General features: G+C 37.2%; 1 protein-coding gene across 2 annotated transcripts in view; it reads left to right on the forward strand.

Annotated features, from left to right (window-relative positions):
* Positions 1–21,482, forward strand: part of LOC140339683 (heparan-alpha-glucosaminide N-acetyltransferase-like) — a 143,469-nt gene that overhangs the window by 73,942 nt on the left and 48,045 nt on the right. For both annotated transcript variants that reach the window (XM_072424480.1, XM_072424481.1), the window contains exons 11-14: positions 1,387–1,499; positions 2,826–2,950; positions 5,166–5,292; positions 12,420–12,506. In XM_072424480.1, coding sequence (XP_072280581.1) covers positions 1,387–1,499; positions 2,826–2,950; positions 5,166–5,292; positions 12,420–12,506 — 452 coding nt within the window. The remainder of the gene's footprint in view (positions 1–1,386; positions 1,500–2,825; positions 2,951–5,165; positions 5,293–12,419; positions 12,507–21,482) is intronic.

A 21,482-nucleotide genomic window follows, 5' to 3' on the forward strand; every position in this document is an offset into this window, starting at 1 on the left:
GTTCACAGGAGAGTTGAAGACTGATTTGGCAGTTTGGAGTACATTTTTGGAACCCTATAATGGTCCGTGTTCTGGTTGTAGGCACTTGCAGACAATTTTGACTTTACCATGTTTACTGCTGTGGCAGGTTCCACAGGTTTTGGTGTGTATTTTCTGGGGCTGGTGGTGTGCAGGTTCTAAATTTAGCGGTTTTTGAATGGTTTTCTATTGTTTTGTTGGTATAATTGTGGAGAAAATTTGGCCAATAAGAAGGTAAGGTTTCACTGTGATTACTTAGGCATCATGCAGTCAGTTATTAAATTCTGTTTCCTCTGGGGCCTGCCATATGATTTTTGAGGCACCTAGATATGCTATGCTTGCAGTTTATTATTTTAGTTTTTGATAGGCTAGGCTACCTGGGGTGACTAATGTAATAAAATTGCTGATGCATTCTTGTTTCCAGTGGTACAGGTTTCACATGTTGACTTGGAAGCAAATCAGTGTGGTTTTTCCCTGTCCTGAAAGACTGTGGTGGATTGTGTTAGGCTTGTTGAAAGTTTGACCCAGCAGGTGGTGAGTGCACAGACGTGGGCAGCATATGCAAAAATATGGTGGCACTGGAGGGCTTGCATCCAGTGGATGATTTTTTGAGTTTGGTATGTTAACTTTGAGGAGGAGGGTGTCTTTTGCAATGCTGAATAGAAAGTTGGCAGGGTTAGCCTTTTGGTTCAAGTTGTAGGGTCAGAGTGATTACAGGGGTGCCATCAGCAGTTCTTGATGGTAGGTGTCTAGTGACCTTCCAGTTAATGTTGATAGTTTTGGGTCGATTGCGGTAGGTGTGTTCATTAGACTATGGGGTTGGAGTATTTAAATGCAGCATTTGTGTTGGTGTTTTTGGGGCACTGCACATAGGCCAGCTAGTAAGCCCAGCTGAAAAAAAAACTGCAAGAAGAAAGAAAAAGGCAAATGTGTGAATCCATCAGTCCAAGACAGATCAGTTGGGCCAGGGATTTTTGGTGAAATGGTTTTGAGTTGTGGATTTTGGCACTATCTCCCGTAATGGCTGTCTTGACACTCAGGGAGTGTGCCTTGAGTTTGGAGTTCCCGGGCATGGTTATTGTGTGGTTGGATAGTGTAGACAGCACTTGTTGGCATGAGACACAGTCTGTGGAGTGGCTTAATAGGTTGGTCGTTTTGTGGCCAGAAATAGTGACATAGCATAAAATTATCACATAGACATATTGGTGCAGGGAAAATATACCTCAATCCCTTCTTTCAACCTCAGGGTCCAATAGGATAATTATATTTTTACAGGGTATGTTGCCATTTTCAATGAAGAATATTAGAAAATTTTGCTGGACAGTAGCCTAACCTACTCTGGTTTCATTCACCCATCTGTGTTTGCAGTATCCTGGCGTTGGGCACGTATACCAGGAGTCCTTCAACGATTGGGTTTCACCTATTTTGTGGTAGCAGTCATGTATGCTTGTTTTGGTAAGCAGAACCTGGAAACTGTGCAGGTAAGGTCCTAACATGGATAACTTGGCTGGAATACTTTGCAGTTTGCCTTGATGGTTTCTTGGCTTGTCATCCATATTATCTAGGAGAACCACAACAGTGGAATGGATGCCACAATAAACGTTTATTTCTAATAAAAGATCTGTATACACCAAAAGCATTATGGGGTACATGTGTCATGTGGAGAGTTACTTGGAGAGAGTTTTGTAGAAGAAACTGGGCACAAGTAGACATTACATTTAAAGAGTGGGTGCCAAAACTAAAAATAAGTGTGCTAAAACTACATGCTGTGTTATGTCTATGAAAGGGGTAGGTATAATAAATTTGGGAAAAAAATACTTATTTTACCTAGATATTCAAACTTATTGTTAAATGAGTGGCTGATGAAATCAATAAATAAGGTAAACAGGTAAACTTCTTAGAAATGGAAAGAAAGCCATATGCAGTCCATTGTGTGACAACGATTTGTTAGCACTCCATCCTTATATCTTTGTGGTGGGAATCATCATATCTTACATTAATAAGCCAAACAACCAAGTATACTATATCACCAGAAGTTTATCCAGTTCAGTTCCACTGTAGTATTGTGTAGAGAAACGGGGGCCTCACAAGAATACCAAAAGATTGTAAATGTAAAGTACTGCTTCCTGAAACCAGTGTGATTTTTTTAGTGTCAATGGGGGTCAACTTCACCCAAGATTGACCCTACTTTTACAATTTTTTTTTAAATTTAATTTAATTAAAAGTTTGGGGTAAATGTTGAGTAATTGTGGATAAAAACCCATAGACAATATCTGGGATTCAGGTTATTATAAGAAAGATAAGTACTAGTTGCTTACAGTCTGCCATTAGGTTACCCTGGTTGCTTTGCCTAGCATAGACAAGGCACAGGTTTTTAAAAAATAAGTTAATACTGTCGCTGGTGACAGTTTTTTTGTAGGATGTTGAATACAACAGCAAAAAATAGACATTTATTGCATTCATCTGTTTTGTAATTGACTCTATTTTAATACGGACGTTAAAAAAAACCCACCAGTTTCTAATGTCGTAAGTAATTTGTCTTCCTAATCGCCCAAGTGTTCGATACCTTTAAAAGAAAAGTGCAAATCTCAGGATTTCCTCTCTTTAATCCTTCAATCAGTAGTGCTTGGATGTGCAGAACATCATGTAATTGCTTGTTGCACAGAATGCCTGTTGTTGAAAACAACCAGGAATGATCCTGCTGACCAGCACGAAAGAGGAAATGCTTTAAATATTGATGTTGGAGCAAAGTCTCCCTGAAGTGGCCCAAAGTGCTTGTCTGACTATATATTCTTTTGTCTGTGTAGAGCCATCAGTGGAGTGCTGCCGTAAGGGATATTGTCGCTTATTGGCCAGAGTGGATCATCATGATAGCTCTAGAGACCGTATCTCTATGTCTGACATTCCTCCTACCTGTGCCTGGATGCCCAACGTAAGCACTATCAATGATTACTGTGTATGCATAATTAGATTATTTCCGCTACAACTATAGAATGAGCTAAACATTTTCATCAGAAAAAGTTAAACTTATTATTGGCAGAATGTTTAGACATTTGCTGAACTTGGAAAACTGAACAGTGGGCTGCACTGTAACTCGTAATGTTAAAGGCCAAGTAAATTTATATTAGGCAGCAATAACAGGCCCCCTATGTGTCCTTTTAGGTTGAATCATTTACCAAATCACATTTCTATTGAGGCAATATTTTTACTTGGCAAGTTCTTGCAACTACGGCTCTCTGGAACCCTTAGGGTTACTCCAGAAGTAGCCAGGGGTTCCTTTAACAATAACCAGTGTGTGCCTCTCAGGTCACTTACCACTGACCCCAATGACTGTTTGGCAACGGTGACATTCCTACTGGTCAGCAATCTAGGAAGCACTATTCCCACTAACCATCACACTAATGTACTGTGGATATATAATAATTATAGTAGGGGTTCCTAGACCTAAAAGTTATTTCAAGGATTCAATCTCCCCGCCCCCATCCTTAAAAGGTCATGAAGGGCTGCTTTAAATGTTAAGGGCAGCATATAGGCAAGTATATATACAGCTCAAAAACACAACTTTTAATCAATATTTTCTATTGATCAACTGTTTTTTTTAATGTTGCTGAATGTCTGATTTAATGTTTTATGAATAGAATTACCCTACCACATACTTTTCCAAGGGGGTCTATTTTTTATTGTATTATTATTTATTTATTGTATTATTATTATTTTATTTGTATTTTGCTACAAATAGTCTTGCAAAGAAGAAAGTAGATCCTCTCCTAAAATTATATCAATACATAAAACATATGGTCCTTAGCAGGTTAAGACATCCTCAGATGAACACAACATGACATATTACACTATGTCATTATTTAACAAGTCATGTTAAAGTCAAAATGCAAAAGCACAGGAATTGAGAGGGTAAAAACCAGCCAGATGCCAATTGACGCACTTGATTAAATGATCATCAGCAAATGTGGCCATCTCTATATTAGAAACAAGTATAGTCAGTTTGCTGGTCTGAAGCATTCAGGTGTGTGTTAGCAAAATACCAAGGAAAACAGACAATAATGATCTTGGAGACGCAATTATTGCTGCCTATCAATCTATGAGGGGTTATAGGGCCATTTCCAAGCAATATTAAGGCCATCATTTTATGAGATTGTTCACTACTGGAAAACATTCAAGACAGTTGTCTATCTTCCCAGGAGTGAATGAGATAAACACCAAGGTCATACTGTGCAAAGCCTACATAAATAGCAAAAGACCTAATAGCTATGTCTCAGTTAATATAATAAATTGTTTTAAAATATAAAAGTTCTTGACCATACAATTGGTAGAAGACTGAACAAGTATAGCTTATATGGAGGGGTTGCCAGGAGAAAACCTTTCGTGCTCTAAAAATAGGATGGCACCATGGCTTAAGTTTGTGAAGGTGCATGTGAACAAGCCTTTCGGAGCAATGTCCTGGTTTTAGCCAAATAGGGAGCATCATGGATAAACTGTCAATCACAGTGATGGATGGGTAAGGATTTGGACTTGTTTTACTGCGAGAGGACCAGGGCAGCTTGCAGTCATTGAGTCAGCCATGAACTCATGTGTACCAAAGTACTCTAGAGTTAAATGTGAGGCCTTGAGGGTAACTCAAGAGGACAATGATCCTAAGCACACAATCAAATCTGCAATAGAATGTGTGAAACTGAAAAGAACCAAGGTGCCTCAATGACCCAGTCAAATTGACTTGACCACTTGACTTGAATCTTGACCACAGCTCCATTGAAATGCTGTGGCAGGACCCTAAGACAGATGTGCATAATGATGGCCTGCAAACCTCAATGAACTGAAGCACCGTTGGCTTAATTCCTTGATAATGATAGGAGAGACTAATAAGTCATACAGAAAATGATTACTTCAAGTTATTCCTGCTTAAGGTGGTTCTACAAGCTATTGAATCATAGGTTGTACTCAGGTTTTTTAAACATGGCTTCTCTTTTTTGTCCTTCGGTGCCAGGATTTTTTAAATTCCAGGTAGCCTATAGGAAGAGAATGTACTTTCCTGTGTTGTTTAAGCATACTTGTTCCATACATAAAGATGCAAAAAAAGTCTTTATATTGGGTACATGCATGATATATAATAATCTGATTATATCACTCTACAGTGGTTACCTGGGTCCTGGTGGAATGGGCAACTATGGCCAATACCCAAACTGCACGGGTGGAGCAGCAGAATACATAGACAAGTGGCTGCTTGGAAGAAATCATATTTACCAATATCCTAGTTGCATGGTATGTCTGTGTTTTTAGTAAAGCAAAGCATGTATTTACTCCCATATATATCTATGCCTTGGATGATCTGATAACCATGTTTATTAAGAAAATTACATTAAATTAAAAGCATGTAAAAACTATGCTTGTCCTTTATAAATTCTTGACATAAAACTTTATGGGCTTCATCTATAAAACAGGGAATCTGACATTTCCTGGTGGGATTTAATTACTGCCATTAAAACACATGACCTGGAAGATTCATATGAGGGAATGTCAGTTTCCCTGTTTTATAAATAAAGCCCTATATTCAGCATTTTGATAAATGTGTCAGAAACGTTTGTTTTCTGTTTCGATGGACCACATAATACTTCAGGGCAGCCATTTAGTGAACTGGTAAAGTTTTACTGCCTCAAATATATGTAAAACTTCTGATTGACTGCTTTTTCATTAGTGTTTCCACTTGGTTTTACCAAGGAGCTCTACGACTGCTGCTACCCAGTGGAATATCATCAATTTTACTTTTACAGCAAATGTAAATGAGTCGTCACGAGTCTCAGACCGAGAACAGGCAAGAATGACTGCATTATTGCAAGAAAGTTTACAATTAATTATAAGTCACAAAGCAAAGTGTAGCAAAGCTCATTCATTTAAATTGGGAACCACAATCTCTCTCTAGAGGCTAAGAAAATTTTAAGTGCCATATTATTGCATAAACTGCCATCCTGGCATTACAATTTCTATTGGGACTGATTGTGTAGCATAGAAATAAAAGAAAAAGTAACTACTGTCACCATAGATTAAACCCATACAATGTTCAATTCATTTTGTTAGCCAAACACACCATTATTACCATACATTAAAACGGTCCACTAACAATGTAGCCATTTTTTAGGTCTCTATCTAGTGTGATAATATTGGATTATGAAACAAAGTCAAACAATCTATGACTAGGAGAAAAAGTGGAAATATAGCAGTTCCTTATGGCAGAAAATAAGTCTAGCATGACATAAAACCTTTTATTTCAATTACTAAAACATATACTTCCTAGAAACATAATTGGTAAAAGAGGCCAAGGCAATGTTTAACCATAAAATACTCTCAACTTGTAGAAATTGTAGAATCTCCAATCGAGTAATTTCCTCCTTTTTGTGACATTTTCTGGGTTGAATGTTTTCTTCCACTTTCCTCTCGTGTATATATATCAAGTAAGTCAAGACTATTTAGATGAATCTGCTTATTTTAAAATTGTCAAAATTGTAAGGATACTGTGGAAATTCTATTCTATATTATCATTAATGTAATTTCAAGGTCTCGGCAAGCCTCTGAGGAAGCCCGTTTAGGGCGAAACGCGTCGGGAGAGACCATAAGTACAGTACTGACCCACATCTTGGACTCTTTAGTGAGATTATTTTATAATAACATGGTTAATTTCATGGCCTGTTTTACCAATTATGTTTCCAAGAAGTATATGTTTTAGTAATTGAAATAAAAGGTTTTATGTCATGCTAGACTTATTTTCTATCATAAAGAGCTGCTATCTTTCCACTTTTTCTCTTATGTACTATTGGCTTGGCAACCACTCTAGTGGTATTTTCTAACCTTATCACTGGGGGATTGGCTTCCTCTCCTTGGGAATCTATGACTAGACAGTAATATTAAATATTAACAGGTCAATGGTAATGCCACACACTTTTCCTTCCTCCTATTGTCTGTCCAACAAATGTTATACACTGTAATATTTTGTTGGACTGTCCATCACTTCAATTTCAACCCACCATAGTATTGTTTTGCTAAGCTTGTGCAATGTCAACATTTCCACGTAAAGTTGCATTATTTTTGGCCATGATTTTTTATTTATGCAAGAGTTTGACCACTGCATGAAGTCTTCTCCAGCACATCCCATGGGGTTAAGGTCTGGACTGGCCAATCCATGTGAGATCCAAAATTTCTTATGCTACTTGCACCCATGAATCATGGTATTGCCATCTTGGAATATGCCCATCATTGAATTGAATAAAAAATCCATTGATGGAACAACCTAAACATTTAGTATATTAAGATAGTCCACTGACCTCATTTTTTGGGCACATAACATTGCTGACCAACTGAAGCAATCTCAGGTCATAAAATTACATCCACGGGCATAGGGATTTTTCTTTGACTAGGCAGTGTAAATGGTGCCATAATATACCAAAAATGCCATCTTGTTTACCACATAGGTCACAGAGGTACATGGAACTTGTGCCTTCCAGACCAATGGTTCACTGTGTGAACCATGAGCAAGAGCGTTTTGCCCAACATTAAAGATTAAGGACTGCCAGACTTTCTTAGTTATTCAGGATAGAGCAGCACAGCACAAAACTCTTAACAGTATCAGGTACCTAATACTTACTGACTCAACAAAAACCCTTTGCTAATCAGGCCTTTATCAAATGCCAATTTCTTTGCCGTCTTGATAATTCAGGTTCTCCTCTGAGTCACTGACCTAAAACAATTATGCATAATAAACAGGAGTTCTGTCATCACTCTTGACACCCCTACTACTAGGTAAAGCAAAAACTAAATGAAAAATGTGGAAGATACATGATACACCAGGCAAGCAATTTATTAGCCTGCTATACCGATTGTGTAGAAATGGTTAAGACCGCTGCATATCATTAAAACAAATTGTCCCTGCTTTCTGATGTGATCATAAATAACGTCTCCTATTAATTTGCATGACCTCATCTAGGATTGTGGAATATTTTTCTTCTGTTTGATTGAATGAATTATTTATTTTACATATCCTATGCCACTGATTTGTAGCATGAATGTATTAGTAATGTACACAAACATTTTAGTGAACCATTTAATTGGAAGTGTGAAAACAAATTATTTTATCTTTTTCTTCAAATAATATATTTTAACAGATTTTGTTTTAGTTGAGTTAGCCAGTGATAAATTCATGATATTAATTTGCTTATGAGCTAATGCTATTTATTTTTTATAGTGATTCTGCTGCATATTAACTTTTCTAGAAGTGGTAGTAATATATATAAATATATATTTATTATGCACATACATACACACAGATATAACATTTTATGTATATTATATGTGTTATAGTGTAGAGAAAACTTTGTGCAGAAAAATATTTTAGCTCAAAAATACCCACAAATGCCCAAGGTACAGATATTTAAAGAGCCTTACTTAAAGTGTTGACTTAAAACAAAAAGAAGTCAGTTGTAAGTTCTTGATCTATTTGTGGCTTCTTCATACTACAACTTTAAAAGTATGACAAGCTGAAGTTAAAATCAAAGTCACAATCAACACCTGCAAAACTAACCTAATAAACATAGCCAAAGGGAACCCCCATCGTCTAATGGTTGCCATTGCCTACCCTTACCACCATAATGGTGCACTTCACCAACCAATGGTGATGAGCAATGAAATGCAAAAAAACAATGAGTTTTGTATGTAACTAGAATGCTATCGTCAGAAACTTAAAAATTGGTTTATTAATCTCTGTAGTTCAGTGGGTTTGTTTGGCTTAATATTTGCATACAAAAATCAAACTTTTTTGCATTTCACTGACCACCAAAATTAAAGAGAGCACTAATGTAATACCAATGTACATGTAATATGGCATGTACATTACCAATGTACATGTATTATGGCATGTACATTAACCACCTATGTACACAGGTTTACTAGAATTTCCTGACTTCTCCATTCACCATCACTGTACAAATGTTAGAAGTAGGAGTGGTACATAAACATAGAACAAAAGTTGGCTGTATAGGGCCACCAATGGTAAATGAATAATGAGATCTCACAAAGAATTAAGCCTTATGTCTGTTCCCTATAGTAGCCAGTTATGGCATTTCTCTTTCTTTTTCTTAGTGCAAGCCTTAAATCCTCAACACTATACTATAACACCAGCAGCAATCAATACCTATAAGCGATGCTCTCTATCTCACAGAATATCACTAATTTCTATAGACTCCAGGCTGGTAAATAGGATAATTGTTCAATTACCAAAAAAGCTTTTTATAATACAATTTGAATGTCCGGAAACCCCTGGAAAAAAGTGTGAATAATTAATATGTTGCTCTCTAGTATAGGAGCAAGAATCATTTTTAATGAAATCTGCTGAATTGTGTCTACCATCTTGCTTGTCAGTGCACAAAACTGAGAGGATGGAGAAGCTCCATAAATCTCACAGACTGGTTTACTTACTTCTCCAATTGAATATCTTTCTTACTTAAATCATGACGACAACTAAATTAATGGCTTGGAAACATCCTGTTTCTTCTGTGTTGTCCAGTGCTAGTTGTCCAGTCTTATTTCCTCTCTAATAGATGAGGAGGAGTTGCTAATTGCTTGTCTTAATCATTGTACATCGCTGAGCTATAAACAGAGGGAGAAGAATTTTGTTTACTTCTATAAATTATGCATTGTTGCTTCGCATTAGCTGTATCACCAGGATAATGCTTGATTTTTATCACCTCTTCTGGAGATTTACTAATAGATTTCCAATACGTAATCACTTTCGGGTATTTCAGTGTATTTTTAAAGTTCTATTTTCTGGAATTAAAGTAAACTTTAAACTTTCCAAGGGCCCTAAATGACAGCATGGCAGGAGGTGTAGGGAGCTGGAATGTGGTGCGTTTGGGGCCCCAACTTTATCTCTTACCAGGGTCCCAATACCAAGTGGTATTGTCTGTTAAATCTTGCAGCGGGTTTAAAGCCCCAGTGGATGTAGACCTCCACAATGAACATATTAGATAGGCTTATATTTCTAGACAGAAAATTACCGGGATTACCTAAACAATTTAGCTGCCACAATTTGTTGCCAAGTCTGATGTTCAGACAACATGGGAAAATTATAATTTATCATGCTATCCGGTATATATTGCAGCAATTGCAACAAAGGTAGATATATCCCTAACTTAACCATCCATTGCAGCCAGAGCTCACAAAATGTTTTACATGATCAGTAGCAAGATGCTTATCAAAACAATAAATGTGTAATCTTTATATTTCTTGCATCTCTAGAGGTACATTATTTTGATTACCAGCTGTCAAAAACCTTTGGCGCTAATACTTAGGTCTCTACTTATAAAACAGAAAGGATGGAGAAGATATGCTGAAAAGAAAAGAAGATATAGACTATAAGGCTGATTTTTTTAAGCTCTCTAAGGCTGGAGAGAATACACCTTCATCAATGAAGCTGGGTGATCCAGCAAACCCAGGATGGGGTTCTTCAAAGTTATTTGCTTTTTGCTAGCAAATGTTTTGAATCCTGGACCAGAATCCTTGATCCTGGACCAGATCCATTACAGGTTTGCTGGTTCACCAAGCTTCACTGATGAAAGTGTATTCTCTCCAGGCTTAGATAGCTTTAATAAATCAGGCCCTATGATGGGAGAACCTGGGTAATACAGCAAACCTGGAAATTATTTTTTTAACCTCCCTAGCGGTTCATTTCTTTCCGTTTTTTTATGTCTAAAAGCGGTAAATGTATTTTACAGTATAATATATTAGAATGAGTATAAATATGAAAAAAAACTCATACTATTTTATTAAACTGTAAAATAAATGTTCAAGAAATACAATGTACTGCTTTTACACATATAAATCCAATGTATTGAATTCAAGACAGTTATTTTGTACTGAATGCAATACAAATGGACTTTGAATTTATCACCCCATCGGCAACGTACACACGCACTGACGTCACCGGGAACTACCCCGGTGACTCATCGTGTACAGAAGATGCCGGAGGAAGAAGAAAGAAAACAGGGATAGCGATGATGGACGGCGCAAGACGCCGGCCGATCAGGTAAGGCTGTATTTACTAACCTTCCCATAGGTTTACCTACCCCGAGTGTGACCCAGGGTTACCACTTTCAGCAACTTTTTTCTACCCTGAGTCACACTCGGGGTTACCGCTAGGAAGGTTAAACATCATTTGGTATTAGTTAGCAAATGTTTTCAGTCCTGGAGCAGATCCAGACAGGTTTGCTGGATCGCCCAGCTTTACCCAAATTATCTTCTCCAATCTTGGGGAGTTTTATTAAATCAGGCCTAGTGTACTGAAATTAAAAGCTTTATCTGCAAAGTGGAAATTTATAACAATGTATCGCATCTTCTTTGTTGACGGGTACAAAACAAAAATGTAACTACTCAAGGTGAGGTCCCCAAAACTGTGTTGGAAGTTTTATGATTTGAGGTTGCTTCGGTTGGTCAGTTCTAGGTTCAGCAATATTTTGTGTCCAAAAAAATCAGGTCAGCTGACTACTTGAATAAACTGAATGACCAGGTATTTCCCCATCAATTAATTTTTTTTCTTTGATGGCATAGACATATTCCAAGATTACAATACCAGGATTTAGCAGGAATTGTGAAAAAGAGGTAACTCCATTAAGAATCTTACTGGACATGCTGGAGATAACTTTATGAAGTGCCCAGACTTTCCCATCATCAAGATCTTGGTGGAAAATAATGCATCCCTGGAAAGAAATAAATATATAGGTTTACCAAAACGATACTACATTGAATGTGTGCTTTAATGAAAGCTTAAACCATACCTATCATCATACCACTTTTAACATTATGTAAAAAGGTGGCTAACCTTTCTATAGAAGAAAAATTCAGAAATTCAGAAATTCAGAGCCTTCTGGTATAAATATATGTCACGTATTCAGTAGGATAAAATTCTGGGCTTTCCCGTAAAAAAAAAACAAAAAAACACCCAAGCACACATGGAATCCATTTTATATCTATTATTACTAGCTGCAATTTTACATGGAACTTCAGGGAAAACCTAATATGGATTAAATAATTCTATCCTTTGACCTTTTAAACTTTGACACTTTTACGTCGTTATTATGGAAATAGCCACTCATGCCCTGTCCGGGTGCTATGTGTGAGAAGAAAAACAGGGGAGATATTTCCCCAATGGCAATAAAACCATTATTGAAAATCCTATAGAAAAGTCACCTGATTAGGAGAACCTGATAATGTGGCCTAACCCTGAAAAAAAAAAAGGCTGTTAGTTGCCCTAACCTAATGTGGTATCTTAGTTATTGGTTGGGAAGCACTGAAATGCAGCATTTTGCAGTGGTCATCCATCACACTTATAAGGTTTTGATTTTTTTCAGGAACTATACAAAACCACAGAGCCATTTGATCCAGAAGGCGTACTTGGCACAATTAACTCGGTAGTCATGGCATTTTTTGGACTTCAGGTAAAAAGATTTGAATGTAGCATTTTACTTTATTTATGTAACTTCTACAAGACCATTAAAATGTATTCCTTTTTTTGTATGATAGCCGAGCAAAATGTAAGCTTACATTTTTAGTCCTTGCTCTGTATTTTCACTGTCATTTTGCTTGCTAAATGTTTGCACTAGTAAATACATACTGACAATGTTCCCACCACTGAATGTATAAGGTAAGGTTTCAGTGTCTAACAATTTGATAGCTATTATGTCATTTAAAATACATAGAGCTAGTCTTTATTTTAATTACCCAATGAAAAATGGGTGTAACAGAAGAGACACTTGTGCTGATGAATGGAAAATGAACTCATCAAGTCTGCCATATTCTCCTGTCAATACAAATATAATATATATATTCCTGTCTCTGCCAATTCAAAACAAGAAAGTTCAGAACATCATATGATGAAGAGCAAAAAACAACAGTTCTATATGTATGACAAAATAGTCAAAGAAAGTGAAAAATTGTCAGAAGGCACATCTGGTAGCTAAAAGGGAATTTTAATTTATGCACAATTGGAGGAAATATTTATATGTAGAGTATACACAGTGTGGGATAAAAAATACCTTACACGTAGTTATGATCATTGTAAAAAAGCATAATGCAGAGAGATTAAAGAGGACTACTATAAATTTAAAAAGGAAAAGGTAAAAGACAGGTAAATAAAACTAATATATTAACTCTAGATCCATGCTCGGGGAGGTTTTAAAACAAAACAATCTGGCAATCAAATTAGGGGCCCCAAATGCACAATATTCCAGCTCCCTGTAAACCTGTCATTTGGGGCCCTGGGCAATTGCCAAGTTTGCTCAACCCGAAAACTAGACCGCCCTTTGCTGGTAAAGATCAAAAAGTCTCAAGTGAACCTGAGCAAAGTCTTAATAAAAGGAAGTATGGAGTAATTTATACAGTTTTCTGTTAAGAAAGATGAAATATATACCAATTGAATATCACTCACTATCATTTTGGGATTATTCCTCATTCTCAAGGCAATTTCAACCAAAAGTCTTCCTATATTTTTCTGGGGAGTCCAGGGGAGGCCTAGTTTTCCTTTGTTTTTTCTGGTCATTTTATCAGTGGGGTTTTTAATAAAATGACCCAATTTAACGGGTAGCTTTTTAAGAGGCAACTGGTGGAAAAAGAATTCTGTGCTATTATGATTTAGTAGAAAATTTGATACATAATTAATTATTAATCAATACAAGGAAAATTGTAGTCAGATCTACAAAGCCACCTAGGGTGCTGGAGAAACCAGGTGGAAAATATTGACTCTTTTTTAGGTAAAGAAAAACATATCATAGTTTATCATATCATGTCATAGAAAAGAATAATGCTTCACAGGCTGTTTTACATATGAATTAGATCTGTATACATATTGCTATTGATTAGATTTCATCTTTTGTCATTATTCTTTACTATCAAGTGATCAGTAATGATAAAATGACTGCCATTTCTGGTTCTGTTACTATTCCACTTCCTTCACCTGGAGAGATGTTTTAGATCTGCCACTGAATGTAAATGAGTGTGATCAGACACACAAAGCAGCATGGAAAGTAGTCATAGAGTGTGCAGGTGCAAACCTTGTTTTATTAGCACAGTTATATTATCTTGGCTGGAAGTTGATCAGCAACAGCAAATATTGCTCCAAGGTAACCTGTTATGGGAAGTCAATCCACATGTCAACAAGTAAGATTAACTCCCCTCATACTGTGAGACCAGATGCTGGAAAAGCACATATTAGATTAGTTATATTGAATTCTGGGCTTTTACACAGTAATAGGGCTGTATAAAAATAAAATCCTGACTTGCACTTGGATTTGCACAGTCATACAAGCTCCTCTGTTGCTTACTTTGATTTCACTGCAAGCTCCAAGATTCCCACAGTATGCCTTATAATCTAAAGCAAGTCAAAAAGAGCCTGCCTCATTCCTGGGTAAAGGATGCACAGAGCACAAAGTATGTCATAAGGTTGTATTTATTAGCATGATGAGGCAAGGAATAGAAGCCAGGGAAGGTAAAATAAGCAAACTGAATTTTCCCTTTAATAACTTTTGATAATTTTAGAAATGTATTTAAACAAACGTGTATATCGAGATTTGTAGACCGGTCTCTTTTTGAAGATGCTTGTTGTTTAAGTGTCTTTTCTTGTACATAGTTACATAGTAGGTCAGGTTGAAAAAAGACAAAAGTCCATCAAGTTCAACCACTAGGGAAATAAACATATCCCAGTTAATAAAACCCTATGGACATAGTTGGTCTAGAGGAAGGCAAAAATACCCCTGGTACAATTTGCTTCAACAGAAAAAAATTCCTTTCTGATTCTGTGAGGCATCGGATGTTCTCTGGATCAACAATCTCTGCTATCATTACTTTAAAGCCTTAATATTCAGTGTTTCTAGAAACACATCCAGCTTTTTCCTAAAGCAATCTATAGTAGTTGCTGAAACTACTTCCTGAGGGAGACGATTCCACATTTCACAGACCTTACAGTGAAGTGACAGTGAAGAATCCCTTCCCTTCTCCAGAGCTTAAACTTCTTTTCCTCCAGACGCAAAGAGTGCCCTTTTGTTCCTCGTAGTGTGCTCAAAGTGAATAATGGGGAAGATAGTTCTCTATATGGACCATTTATATATTTATAAAAGTTTGTCATATCCCCCCTTAAACGTCTCTTCTCAAGGAAGAATAAATAGCAGATCTAAAAAACAAGTGATTATGTAAAATCTCCAGTTTTTACATAAAAAAATGTCATTGCATTGTAAAACTTATAACAAGAACAATTAAATAATAATTGCAAGAATTAAATTTACAACACTACAGGTGCTGGGAAACTGAAACATGTTTGATTTCCTTAGCAAGTTTGCATTTTGTTACTGATCCAGACAATACCATAGTTCAAAGACAATAGGCTCAAGAGTCTCTTGAAAATTGATATAAATGCATTACGTATTTATTCCCATGGGAAGTCCGTATCTTATACCCATAAACAGATGATTGCTGTCAGCACTGGAGAAACAAGATTTGGTGTGTTCTGCTGGAGGGCAAGTAAAAGTATGGATTTTTCTGTGTTTCTAGTTCTGTCCTAGCTTCTTTCTGTTTTGAAAGTGAGCTTTATTACTCCATTCTAAACCAAAATGTCTTTCTACCTCTGTTTTGGCTGCAGCTAAAAAGGGGTTAGAACTTCTGGGTAAAATATTTGGGAGCCACAATCTGAGAACAGCAAACAAAAATGAAAATACATACCTTGTTAATGTGCTAGATGTGTTTACTGATCTATACATCCTTACTGATCCTTATTTTCAATCTTGCAGTTGTACAGGCTCCTCTTCTGAACAAAAATTGCTCACTCCAATTCACTGTACATTAAGCTTTTCACAGTGTGGGTTTAAAGACTGAGTATATCTAGTAGAGCTCCCCTTTTTTCCTGCCTGGAGAATGTCCAGCATCATCTTGACCTTCTTAGACTCACCGTCCTTGACCCACAACCTTCATTCCTTGAATTTCAGTTATTTTAATCATCTAAGTTCAGCACAAGGTTTCCTTCCACATGCGACTGAGGGGAACACACTTTTATATGAAATGTCATACCAACAAACCTAACTAAACCATTTTATTTAGTGATCATTTTCCCCTCCTTTAGTAGTGAACTCATTTGGTATTTTTTTTTTAGTAGGTGATTTGGGGAGGGAGTGCGGCAAGCAATGAGGACCATCCATTTTAGTAGAAGCTTCACAAAAAGTACATGGTTCCACCCAAATGCTTCTATTTGCAAGTTCACTATTGCATTTGATTATCCTTCCTACCCCTTGCACTTCTATCCTACCTTGTAGATGGTTAGTACCCCTCACACTCCCTTGCCAGTCTATACAAAAAGTGGGATTTTGTCTGGCATGTGCCATTTTGAGGAAGGTATATTTTTACCTCTACATATTAGACACCTTGTGGAAATGTGTAGCATCTCTGCTGTATGCAAAATCACCCATTCTGCAATTCATAAACCAGGAGCCATCATTAAAATGAGCAACAGAGAGTAAAGAGAGACAACCTTTTTTTCAGCCAGGAATTTATGTTCAGGTAGTTTTTAGTGTTCTGTTTTGTTATAAAATGTGTATAAAAGTACAATTCTGAATAAAACAACATCTGTGTGTTAAAGACACTTTTCTGGAGACATCAAGACGACAAGTGACATTTTACGCTCCATACCTGTATGTCTGCAACCAAGGTTAATGACTCAGATATTCCAATTCTTTCCAGCACAGTAAACAAAAATTATATTCAATATATCAAGCACTAATGCTAAACAGCACAGGACATGTACAATGTTATCAGAGTGTCAGATACTGATCAGTGTCTATCTTTATAAGAGAAGGACATTATCTCTATCCTACATCTCCCCTTATTTAGATGGAGCCAGAATAACAGGACAGATAGACAATTTCAGAACACTTTCTGGTAAAGGCAAAGAGTAAAGTAATTATTTTGTTGGCTTATTGTTCAGATAAACATAAATGTACACCTAAGTCCTACGAAGCGGAACATTTTTGGCGAACCTACAGTATAGATCCTATGTATCTAAAGGGAAAGCTTTTTAGACATTTGTCACTAAAATTGGAAGATTCCTACTGGAAGATTACTAAAAAAAATTACTAAAATAAGTACGAATTAGCCATACCTACTACTCTTCACCCTTCTATTACATACAGGGTTTGATTTCTCAAAAAGGCTACTTAGGCTCTGGCCAAAGGTGCCATGCTAACTAGGAGCAGCATTTGTTTGGCTTCCCCCACCCCACAACTGATTTCCCCACCCTCCCCCAGCTCACAAAACTGTCATACTATGCTATGTCTGCTTCCCTTCTTGAACTCCAATAGCTAACCTACAATTTCTCTGGAATAGGTAGGTATAAGTCAACAAAATTATAGGTGCAAGGGGGAGAATCATTTTTAGCCAACTCCCCCTAAATTCACTGTAGCATCATTAGAGCATAAAAAAACTCTACTTATCAAATTGCATAGCCCTGTTACACATAACTGTCCCCTTCCCTTCCTTGAACCCAATAGCTGGCCTACATCTGACCGGCCACTTATCCTTCTTTGAACCCCAGCTACTCAGGAATGGGGAGATGTAAATGTAGTTGTAAGAATGTGTCCCCCTTGGCTGTTACATGAATTGTGTTTTCTTGAATGTATCTATTGCAGAGTTAAAGGGGTTCAAAGAAGGTTAGCCGCTACCTATAATTGATTGATGCTTCCACTTCCAAATTCAGGTGCTTCCACTGCTTACATTATTTTGTGCCTTTTTTGTCTGATTAGAGTTTCGCTGTGATTAAACCTAATGTAGTTATATAATGAACAATATTTGCCCAATATTGGGAACTAAGAATTTAGTTCTAACTGTATCACCACAATGTATAGTAATGTCCTCATAATGCTCTGCAACCATAGATAGGGCCATATATTCTCACTACTTAGAACATGTTCAATATACAGTATTTATTCGAATGAGATTCCCACATTTTACTGTACTCCAATCTCTATGCACACAGAGACTCTATTGGTCAGTGGAACATTAATTTAATCCTTCTCCTCTCCTACTAATATGTCCTAGTTCATTATTTTAGATTGTTGACTCTGATTGCTCTTATAAAGTTCCATGTTACTAGTTAAAATTAATAGAACATGACAGAATCATATTAAATTACAATAGAGAATACATTTTGTTCTGCAGCAAAGCCTAGTTGGAACACGCTGCATGTAGAGCTCTGAGTGCAGTAATTTCTCATTTAACCCCATGCTGCCAGTGATCCAAGGTAAACGTAGCATTGGAATCATGGAGTTAGATAACCATTTTAGCTAACTCTTTAAGAGCACCACTGCTATATTCAAGCAATGCATTTTTTAAGTTTAATTTTCTACAGTACAGATTGCATTTTTACTCCTACCAATAAAGACATAAATTCATATTTTTATTAGGTATGAGAGCAAAATAGGCAATATGCAGTATATGCACATGCATTTTCTTTTTTATTTATCTCAAACCACTATTATGTCATATTATTGAATATATCAATAAAAGAAAAAAAAAGTTTGAGTTCCAGAACAGACAACCCTGCAACAGATAGTATAAGCAAATATTACCAACTGATGCTAATGATCAATGGTATAATGTGCAGGGTAACCCAAACTGATTAACTAAAACGGATGCACAGACAAAACGAAACTGAGAAAAGGACAAACATACTGAAAAAGATGACTTACAGAAAATGTGATGGTTTTTCTTCAAATATAAATACTCATCTGATTGTCCTAAATTAAATATTGGGGGAAATGAACCATAACATACACCGAATCTACCTAAGCACTAAAGTTGAAGCCAACCAAATCCTAAAATTGAGGGAATTAAAAAAAAGAGAGGACTAGATGTCATTGTATCAGTATGGTTACATATTTTCCATTGCATTACCACCTATTTATTGATAAATACCATGTGTACATATTTGGTTCCCAACATTAAAGTGAGCGTCATACAAGTATACAAGGATGTTTTGGCTAAAATGTGTTAATTCCATTTTGAATTGTCCTATGTCGAGGTTAATGCCTCATCCTGCATCTTCCTATTGGAAAGATTTTCAGTACTGTCCACATGAAGCTGTGATTTACAGTAATGAATGGCTCACAATTCCAGGAACAAGATGGAGAAGAAAAGGTTCACAGAAAGGAGAAGGTAACTAGGAGAGGACTGCTCTTTCCCATCTGTGTTTTGAAGCAGTTCCTGGGCAGGCGTCCAACTTCATGTTAACCTGTGTATTCCTGCCTCCCCTCTACCTCAATTTATGACAATGAGTAGCCTGAGACTCTTAAATTTTCAGCTGGCAGACCAGTCTGCAACATGTTGCCGTTAGAATAAAAATTGAACATGCCAGAGATTTGGAATATTGCAGCAATCCTTGTGTCAATCATTGATAATGTCTTTGTCCCTCTGGACCCGGCTAACCGAATATAGGAGATGATCTTAGATACAAAAGAGAATTTGTCTTGTAGCACTCACCCCTGTAAGCCAAATTTTACCTGGGTCTGTCCTTATGATGTGCCAGAATTCAGAGTCTTGTACATTCTAATTTTAAGGGTTTATTGTAACTGAATGCATATAGAGAGAGGGTTAGGGTGTCAGACAGGGGCAGTTTACCTCCAAAATCAATATATAAAATTAGCACTCACAGCTGACCTTGCATACTCACTTAACTTTAAAATACATCGCAAGGTGCGGGAGTGGCATCTCTGCTCTGAAGTGGGTCTGCTCTTTAATGACTGTCTCAAATTCAGTACCAACAGGATCCAGCCTTAATGTGTCTGTTCTGGGTTAATTCCCCTTAGTTTCCCCCCAACTGAAGCTTTCAGTTCCCAGTTTTGCCGGAACAGGAGGGCCACAGGAAGGACCTACCCTGATTCCCATAGCTTCCTTGGTGATCCATGGAGGAACCCCCTAAACCAGAGGTTGGCAAACTCCAGCCTTAAGGCCAGATATGGCCTAGCCGGTAGTTTGTTCCAGCCTAATGACCTCTGACCGATCTGGCCTAGTGCCGGCTGGCAACCCGGGGCGGAGCTGGAACAAACTACCAGAGCTGGAGCGGTCAGAGCTCTGGAGCCGCATGCAGCTCTTGAGCCTCTGGTGGTTCCCTTCCCTATTTGCCGTGGCCGGCGTTAACACTTCCACTGCCGGAGTAAATAGGGAACATTCCCTCTCCTCTGTATGCATTGCGGGGGAGAGGGATTTCCCTTCAGGGGGCGTTCCTTGTAGGGGGTGAAGCCATTAGGGCAGGACTCAAGAGAAGGTCCAGCCTAGTGTGCTCCTGCCTACCCCTGAAATGGCTTAGTGGCCAAAAAAGTTTGCTGACCTCTGCCCTAAACGCTTAGCACATATTTAACCAATCTCAGAAATCCCCCAAACATTACTTTAAGCTCAAAAAATAATGTGCCAGGACAATGATTGGCTGCAACCTTACCAAGCCCAATTTCCTCCCCTGCAACAGAAGGCAGTGAGACTTTCTGTTCTACCTAGTCAGATTTCCTAGGTAGAACATATTCTACACCTGTACAGCATTTACCAAAAATAACCTCTCAAACCTTAAAAAGCTATACTATAGGGGCACCACAGACCACCCAATTCTCCCAAGGTGATTTGTGAATAAATGAGTTGAAGCTGCACTTACTTTAGTCATATGCATTTACAAATGACCGAAAACTGGGTATTTAAAGTGAACATAGATTACCAAAACTGAAACTAAGTGAATATTAGTAAGAAAATATTATCTTTTCTAAGTAACCATCCTATTGGTTTAAATATGCATACAGAAACACATTTTAAAATGTAGATGAATAAACCAACCCTAAATTTTAAGATCATCTCATCCCCATTACAGCATACAGCATTTCCCCACCTCCTAGATTGTAAGCTCCCCGGGGCAGGATCCTCTCCTCCTGTGTCACTGTCTGTATTCGTCTGTAATTTGCAACCCCTATTTAATGTACAGCGCTGCGTAATATGTTGGTGCTATATAAATCCTTCCTATTATTATTAATAATAATAATATTAATACATGGATTTCTTCCGCCAGCTTAGAGGACGTTGGGGACCGGCCAGAATTGTAGGGTTCCTTAATCACTTTCACAATCCCAAGTCTTGTGAAACATTTGGCAAATTGTGACATCACTTCAGTCAGAACCAAATTTTTATTGTGTCAGGTTTTTCTTATGTCATGGTTCATCTTGAAGAGATTTGGAAACTATCTAAGAAACATCACTGAATAGCTGTCCATAAAACTGTCATCAGTCTGCTCTTACATTTTTACATTTTACGTTTTTTTTGTTCTTCCTCTTAATGACCACTTCCGTTATCTCTTCTGGAACATCCTGAAAAACTGTTTTATGGTGATTCAATGTGTTCCATAT

Source organism: Pyxicephalus adspersus, chromosome 10 (genome assembly GCF_032062135.1).
Source record: "Pyxicephalus adspersus chromosome 10, UCB_Pads_2.0, whole genome shotgun sequence".
In the NCBI taxonomy this organism is placed as follows: domain Eukaryota; kingdom Metazoa; phylum Chordata; class Amphibia; order Anura; family Pyxicephalidae; genus Pyxicephalus; species Pyxicephalus adspersus.